Raw genomic sequence first — 8,640 nt, 5'->3', positions numbered from 1 at the left:
CTGCGTCTCTTCGGTGGAGCAGTTCAAGCCCCACTAATTTGGTCACCTGGTTTTTCTCATTTTCACGTTTCACTCAAAGGTCAGCAAAGTTGCTGGTTTGCAGCGACTTATCCACATAGCACCGTTCAAGTTAAAGGGAAAGTTCACCATTTTTATGTGGTCACTTCAAATGAAAGGCTCCTCAGACTACTCGCGTTAAAAGCCGCAAATTAAGCTGTTCAGCCTTAATTAAAGGTGTCGGTCACTCAAAGTAGTTGTACCTGCTTGCAACAGGCTTGTGAAACCATGTGATTTTTGGGAAAAGGTAGTGGCGTTCATACAGGCGCTCGCTGCTACGGCTGCTGGTTACATACATCTGGAGAAAGTCAGACAGGTTACATTGGATAGGTCTGGCTACTGTTAACAACATAGGAATACAGTTTAAACTCAGATTTAAGTTTAGAGTGACGCCAAAGTATTATAACCACATATGACCTCAACATCTCCAGCCACGACATCAGGGTGGTTTGTCTCTTTAAGGTTGTTCTTGTTACTTGAGTTTCTCCACCAATCAGACTCATGGACGGGGACTACAGTTGGTTACTCTGCAGCACGCCAACAGTTAGTAGCGTGTTCATAAATGACTCTCATCAGTGTACATTTGCGTGTTGGCAGATGGACAAACAAGCGACGTCATTAATCCATGTGCTAAATAACAAAGGGCCCAGGGTTGATCCCTGAGGAGTGCCAGTTTTTACAGAACTACAGAAAATAAAAAGGATCATTTTACAAGAGCACCTCATATTTTCCAGTTTCAAAGTCTTTTCTTTTTAAAACAGCCCCTGCACCCTTGACCCCGCCTTCATCAAGTTTTGATTTGTCGTTCTCAAGTTACGCCCTCATTCCGATGAGAAGTCGGCTGCTTTTGCACCCATCTCTCGCCCACCTGAGAGTAACGCATCCCAGCCATCTGCAGTGTGTTCCAGTAAAGTGAAAATTAATGAACTGTCTGTCTACTGGTCAGAGAAACCAGAAGAAGCCACCACAAGTGACGCCATTGCTGGCTAACTAGTCAAACTTCCCCTGGAGGCTCCCCAGCGTGGGAGCGGGTGCCACGTTCACAGCCTGTCACATCCTGTTAACGAGCTGAGTACTGATAAGTCCGTTTCAGTCCTGACCATTAGCAGCTGATCCCTCCACCTTCCTCTGCCCTCCTCGCCCCACCGCCATGTTTAACCACCGTCATCAGTCGCTCTGGTGTGTGTGAACACACCATCTCTCCAGCTGCTGTGCTCCTGTGAAGTCTGGAGTGTGGACACGCGTGTGAGACACCGACCCCGGGATACGTTTCAAGAACACACATTCACTCACTGAATTTACATTCTTAATCAAACTATGGGAAGTCCTGGCCTGTAAGGACAGTAGTCTAACGGGCAGCTGTCCCTCATGATTGGACCCGATGACAACAAGACAGACAGGTCCAGGATCAAAGTCTTAGCCCCACCCTGTGCAGAGGTCCAACAAATCCTCCTCAGAGTTTAAATTGAACTAGTTTGGCTCTAATCTCACATGAGGACATTTTGAGACTTTGATCTTCTGACATTCTGGAACGGCTCACTAGTCAGTGTTTGGTTTTACACTTTACACCTTTTAGAGACTTTTATTTTTAAGTTTAAAAAAACCAAAACATTTCCCACTTTCTGACCTGGCACAGATCTGCTATTCCCAGGCATCCTGGAGAGATCCGGCCTCGGTGGGCAGCTGTGAGTCCAGGACCCGACGCTCAGACCGCATTCTGACGTGGTCGTAGCCTCATCCAGCGTGAACGCTAATGTGACCCCTGGACGCATGGAAGGCGCGCATGGGAATGTCGCTCGGAATGAACAGAGAAGAAACATCTTTATTTGATGCTGTGGTTCATGCAGATCAACTCGGCCAGACAGTCGATCACTGACATTCTCATGCTGGCGGAACGATAGTCTTGTTTTTGATGGTGTTGGCTGTTTGAACAGAGAGGGAGAGAGAGAGAGATCAGCTGATGGTCAAGAGGTGCTAACTCATTAACAGGAGAGGGAGCAGTGCAGCCGGTGATGCTCTCCTCATCCTTGGCAGTGAGAAATTAATGGCAGAAGAGAGAAACCAAACAGTCTGGATGGGAGTGTTTCTCAGCAAGCTCCTACCGAATAGAACCAGCACAGACATCCATTGCAGCCATAACAACAACCATGATGATGATGACGACGATGTCTTCGCTTTGAGCCTCTCACGTTATCAGACGCTGCCATTCTCACTCTGGATTTCAGTTTAAACAAAGGACAACAGCTGACCCTTCGCTCTGACCCAGGACGCGTTTGAAACCCCCGAGAGAATGTGGTCCAGACTCCTGTGACTGGTTCCAGTCCACACTGCTGAGTGAGAGCTCTCCCAGTATTGAAACCATGTGGGACTTCGTCATGGTGCAGCCCCCCCCCCCCCCCCGTAGCCTGAGCCCATTGAACTGCGCGCGCCACACTCTTAGACTGGTGACCCTCGAGCGTCGAGACAAGCAGCTGCGAGCGGTCGGGCAGCCGCACGCTGATGTTTCACATTTCCAGAGGAACAGTTGCGTGATTGTCATCCGGGTCGGACTCAGTTAGCATGCAATGGGACTTGGAGACACAATCTAATCTGTGTGCCGTAAAGGCCTGATGAAGCTCCACACGTTCTCATCCAAAGGCAGCATCAACAAGTAAGGCTCGGGACCAGAGTCTGTTGAGAAGGAGCCTCCCTCCCGTAAAACCCCGTTATGAGGTTTCATATCATCTTAGTGGTGGCATCACGCTCCAAAAACTTCAGAATAACCCACAAGACCGAAACAAGCTGCAGGAGTAGAAAGTCATTTAGTTGTTGGAGATGCAATCTTGTATTTGGAATTCTTTCAAAACCTCTTAAGCACCTGAAGCTGTGACAAAAGCTATTTCACTTCCTGTGTTTCTTGTAAATATGTTTTGACGGTGTCGCTGACTTTGACTCCATCGGTGACACGTTCAGACGCCACAGCTGGTTGTCTGCAACGAAAACCAGGCAGGAGCAAAGATATATGTTTGAATTCTGATTTAGACCAAATGTATTTGCTCTGAAGTCCCTCTGATTTCTGGAGGCGTGGCCTGACTTGTTGATCTGGAGGTTTTCAGTGACGCAGCAGCAAGCGGGAAGGTTCCTTGTGCTGGACCCTGCAGCATCCACACTCCAGTGCCACCAACGCTGTAGATTGTCTTTGAAATGCAATGCCTCATTTGTTTTAACAGCATCGTGACTTCTGTACTTGGGCTCCTTGACTTACATTCATGAGCTCAGTAACAGTAAAACACTTCGTTAACTAATTGTCTCATTTGGGGCGCGTCAGGTAAAATGGTGCACCTCAGGGTCGGACTTGAGGAAGTGGAAACCTGCCAGCTTTTACGTTGGCCAGAGCTGAGAAAACAACAGCATGTAAGCTCACCAAGCTTGAAGACACTGCAGGTAGTTGTGGTATTCGTACTAAAACTGCTTGGAGAGGACAATACTGCAGTAGTGCACTGGTGTCTTTATGGAAGCGTCGCTGACAGTTAAAACTAGTTTCTCACAAACACCAACACACACCTTCAGTATAAATACATGTTTTATTGGTTTTTAACTGCAATCTGTCATAACAAAATGAACCATCAACATGGTCGTTGCTGTGAGGAGCAGCTGCTGCCCGAGGATACATTCAACAGCTGCCTCACCTTCAGGACTACGCCGTTCCACCCATAGAAAAATATCAAGGCACATTTTGGAAACCTGGAATGTAATTTTAGGCACTTCATGGGAAAAAGTGGTCAAAAATAACTTTACATCATCACTAAAAGTGCAAGTAAATCTGGTACTGGAAAGGAAAGCTATCTTTTTTTTCAAAATAAGAGCTTAAAAACTACTCTTCGGTCACCGAATTAAACACCCGGTAACACTGATAATCAATTTCACCCCAATATTACAGCGATAAGAGAGATGGGACTGTTGGAGAAGCAGTCTACATTCTCAAGGCTCGAGCTGCAGCCTGAGCTCCAGCCGGTCCACGCAGGCGGAGGTGCCGTCACTCCGACCAGAACTCCTGTCACTTCGAGGGAGAACACACACGCCGCCAGCTCGGCTCTCTGAAGCTACCGTTCTACACACCTGAGGGTTACAGACAGCTTTTCCTCAAACTTTTAGTGCAATTTCAAGTGTGGAACCGTTACCCAGCAGCCCTTCCTGTGTGCCTGTTCACTCTGCCTCAACAATTAACTGTAGGGCTCCAGTTTGGTCACCTGATTAGAATAAAGGCGGCTGCAGACTGTCACTCCCATCATGCACTGGGGGACTTGACTTGTACAACCAGTGTTTGTGCCTTCAGATGGTGACAACCACCACCTGCACACCACCACGTGGGAGGAGCAAATAATAAATTAAAATCTGTTGTGCATTCCGTTTAAAACTGAGATTGTTTCAAAATAAAATCAAGTTACAAAAAAGGCATTGCAGCATAATATATTAACTGTGAATAAAATAAAAGGTTCACAATCTGGTGATTAATGAGGAAGATCATAATTTAACATAAAAGAAAATATATATTCTATTGTTTCATTAACCAGATAAATACAAAATAAAAATGCTTCAGATCAGCAATAAATATAATTTGATAAATAAGCAGACATCCTAAGCCCTTACACAAGGCTTTATGGAATTAACTATACAATAATAACATAATGGGGGGGGGTGCTGATGTTTTATGACACAAAAAAAAGCTGGAAAATGTAGCAGAGCTTGAAATCTAAAGATGGAGGTGGAAAATGAAGAGAAGGCACAAGTGCCGCTCGCTGCTCCACGCCGTCGGAGGATAGTTTGTTAGCTCAGCCTGGTTTCAGCTGGAGGTTCGTCGTCTTTAGTGGCATCGGATACTCTGATCAGGAGGGGCAGTTCAAACATCAGCGGGTCTGCTGGTGACCCGGCCAGTGACCCACAGAACCCCGCCTTCACTGCTTCTACGTCGAAATTCATCCGCCGCTGAATCCAATTAAATATACTATTCAATACTGCGAGCAGCAAATACTGCATTCCATTCACCTACACTGGGTCAGCTTAGAGGTACAAATACCTACAGTATGATAGTTTTCTTCAGTTGCCACTGTGAACATCAACTTCTGAGATAATTTTAAATATTTCCTGGCCGAACAGTAAATATTCACAACTAAAAATAGATTTGAGGTCAAAACTGAAAGAATTGATTACACATTCAAATTAGTAAAATCAAATCCAAACGTTCTCTCTGCAAATCAGGAGGCCTGAATCTGGCGGCCAGATGTGATTCGTCAGTCTGGAGTCCAGCAGCAACCCTGACAGACGTGTGAACTCATGACATGCAGTGATGTCAGAGATGGTGCTGCTAAATGAAGAGCCAATCTTGGTGAGACTGCACAGTAAAATGACACCACGACGTGAGATCTTCCAGTTTGCTCCGCAGCCGACGGCTCAATGAAAACAAGGCACATAGCACCAGCGACTCACAGCCTTTAAAAAATAAGAACATGACATCACCATGACCACGAGTGAAGGGAACATGACGGTGGATGTGTGAAGCCTACTGATGGCTTTATGAACACCAGGGTACCAACAGAATCTCACGGCCTCGCTCTGATCCATAAAACCAAACACTGAGGTGTCCCAAGCCTCTGGGAGGCGTCAACGACACGCGCACACGCACACAAGCTACATTTCACAATGATTCCACCAGCGTCTGCCTGCACATGAACATGATCCTGCTCACCACGGGTTCATCGTGGTGAAGACACTTGATCGGATTTAAAATTCCAAAAAATGAATCCTCATGAGAGGGAAGGCATCTGATATTGTGACGTGACTCTTCTCCTGTAAACAGGGCCGGGAGGCGATGGAGGAGGGTCTCCATCTGCCCCCCGTGTGGCGCCCAGTCTTTCACAGCTTCAATCATCAGAGATGGAGAGCCTGCTGAAGATGGGGAGGCGGCGGGTGGCATCCAGGAGGGGGGACTCAGAGCCGCTCTGACTGCCCAGGCTGCTCTGGTACCCCTCCTGATCAGACAGAGAGTCAGGGGGGCTGGGGGGGCTCTCTGAAGTGGGTTGGAAAAAACAAGGGGTGGTTGGGGAAGGTGGGGCCGGCCCCTGAGACTCACAAAAAGGTGGGGACCCCAAGCTGGGGCCAAACAGGCTGGCAAGCTCCTGGCTAGAGTAGGTGAAGGGGTTGCTCTGCCACTCACTCAGGTCTTCAGTGGAGAGGATGGGTGGGGGGGTGACAGAGGTGGGGCTGTCCTGAAGACCACTGGAGCTGGGGAAGCCAGCAAAGCTGAAACTGTGTTGCAGCCGCGGGCGCTCCATCTTGTTGAGAGCAGAGAGGGGCGGGGGCCCGCGGCGCTCCTCTGCATTGTGGATGAAGTGGCAGCGGGGGCCGTAGGGACAGAAGCCGATGGTGTGGAAGGTGCGACACAGCTCAGTCTTGTACTTTGGGTGGCGGCTCAGGCTGCGCAGCTCGTGCATGCCGTGAGCAAACTGGCACTTGTCTCCATACTTACAGGAGCCGTTCTCTTCAAAGGGCCGGCACAGCTCCGTCTTGTAGCGGCTTGAGTTGACTTGGCTGCTTCCACTCACACAAGCCTGAGTGGCAGGCTGGAGCCCGTCGCCCAGCTCAGAGGAGGACCGCTCACGGAAACTGTTCTCCTTGTTGTTGCTGCCGCCCAACAGATGATCTGACTTCAGGCTGTTTATAAACTGGTTCTGATTGAATTTTGCACTGGAGAGGCTGACTGAGTGACGGTGTTGGAGCAGGTCTCCTGCAGAGGGGGCCCCCACCACTTTCCTGTCCAGCAGGGACCCAGTGGGGGTGCAGGGGGAGAGTATGGCACCAGAGCATGGGGCAGATGTGAGGTGAGATCCTCCATAACTGGTGTTGTAGTTCAACATCTTGGTCTGCAAAGGGAAGAGCGAACACGTGATCAACAGTGATGAGTCTGACAGTTTGAGCCAGCCGTCTAATCATCAGCGAGCCTCTGCGTCACCTGGTCACAGCAGCTACAAGACAAGTTAAAAGATTTGCGCCGGAACAAAAAAGCATCCATCTCTTTTTCCAGGTGTCAGAGGATGGACACATCACTCTTCAAGTTCACTTCCTGTTTGAGCAAAATCATAAAGACAAAAGACCAATTGGCAGCACAATTAGGCTGAAAATACAGTGGCTAGACAGCAGATTCTGTCAGGAGTTGGAAGTTTCAGACAAGAACTTCTTAATGAAAACTGAAATTACTGTACAATTACGATAAATCACGGACAGAGTAGGCGGGTGTTCTCATGGCTGGTGTACACAAGCCTGACCTCAGACAGCTTTAGCCTGCAGGCTGTCAGAGTGCGACTGAACCGCCAGTGTTTCCCTCCTATGGCCTTTAGACATTTACTCAGCGCCAAATCAATGCGCTGAGGTCACTTTTCTGATCCCGTTGCAACCTGAATGGAAGCGAGCCGTCAACTTCGATGAAAAACACAACGCTGCACGAACTCTGTGACGCAATTCAAAGATTTGCAGTTGCACGACCATCACCGACCTTCAACCACCCAAACAAAGTTCGCCCTCTGACCGCAGACACGCGGAGCGAGAGATAACGCAGCTGAGCTCCGGCGCTTTCGCCTCGCTTACCTTTGGACTGTGGAACCCTGTCAAGAAGCCCGTAAGGCGCACCAGCTGGCCTTCAACACTTGCCTACTTCATTCGGCGTCACACGTACTTTTTTTTAGAGCAAGCTAATTAATGTTCAGTTCTGCAACTTTGCGCCAGAAATTCCAAGTCAGCTAGCACTATAAATCTTAACTTTGTGTTACACTTGTGTACAAAAGGTGAGTCCGAGAGACACAATGCAGCTTTAACTAGCCAACAAACATGTTTCAATTATTTAAATCACCCGTCACGACACTCAGAACGTTCACATGTAACCTGCCACCAGAGAAAGTGGCCATGCTAATGCTAGCTTGTTTTCTCGGTTAAAAAAAACAACGAAAAACTCGACTGATTCCTTCAAAAGAGACGTCAATTACCTTGTTGGAAACGTCACTATACTCGAAGAATGGAGAAATAATAGTCGCTGCCATGCTTGCTGAGTAGAGGAGTTGGTGTGTTTTTGTTTCGGTTCTTTTTTTTTTTTCTTTTTTGGGATAGTTCGAGTTCCTGCGTTCCCTGCCCCACAGAGAGCCCCCTCTGTCTCTCCGCGGTGGTGCGCAGTTGCTTTTCACCAGGCACCGCGCATGCGCAGTGAGCGGCTTCCGGCTGCTTACACACCGGGGACATGTCGTCATGAAGCGAAACAGCGCCTCTAGAGGAAAATCATGTAACTGCACCTGTCTATGTGTGAAATTATCCCGCATCTGTATGTCTGAATTCACTCACCTGCCTCTTCATTTGTTACTCGGGGTAATCGTACTTCATTTTGTTCTTGTGTGTACATGTCAAGCCCACAGTGCATAGATATATATATATACACATGTATATATCGTCTATATATAGTATATACATATATGTGTGTACATATACTATGCGTATGTGTATATATGTATGTAAACTATACTGTATACTACTACATGTATACTATGTGTTTATATATGTATA

The 8,640-nt window shown here is 47.7% G+C and overlaps 1 protein-coding gene across 1 annotated transcript; it reads right to left on the bottom strand.

The window, feature by feature from the left end:
- Positions 1 to 3,590: 3,590 nt before the first annotated feature.
- zfp36l1b (ZFP36 like 1 zinc finger CCCH-type b) lies at positions 3,591 to 8,269 on the bottom strand. The gene is made up of 2 exons (XM_086190566.1): positions 8,073 to 8,269; positions 3,591 to 6,956 (listed from the first exon to the last, which is right to left on the bottom strand). Exons 1-2 carry the CDS (start codon positions 8,124 to 8,126, stop codon positions 5,958 to 5,960), a joined length of 1,053 nt encoding a protein of 350 aa, XP_086046692.1. The 5' UTR covers positions 8,127 to 8,269; the 3' UTR covers positions 3,591 to 5,957.
- Between the last annotated feature and the right edge of the window lie 371 nt (positions 8,270 to 8,640).

This window comes from Aulostomus chinensis, chromosome 20, assembly GCF_037954235.1.
Source record: "Aulostomus chinensis isolate RoL2024-O1b breed Wild chromosome 20, RoL_Achi_v1.0, whole genome shotgun sequence".
Taxonomy (NCBI): Eukaryota; Metazoa; Chordata; class Actinopteri; order Syngnathiformes; family Aulostomidae; genus Aulostomus; species Aulostomus chinensis.
Note: the sequence above shows the minus strand (reverse complement) of the source record. Positions and strands in the feature narration are given on the sequence as shown.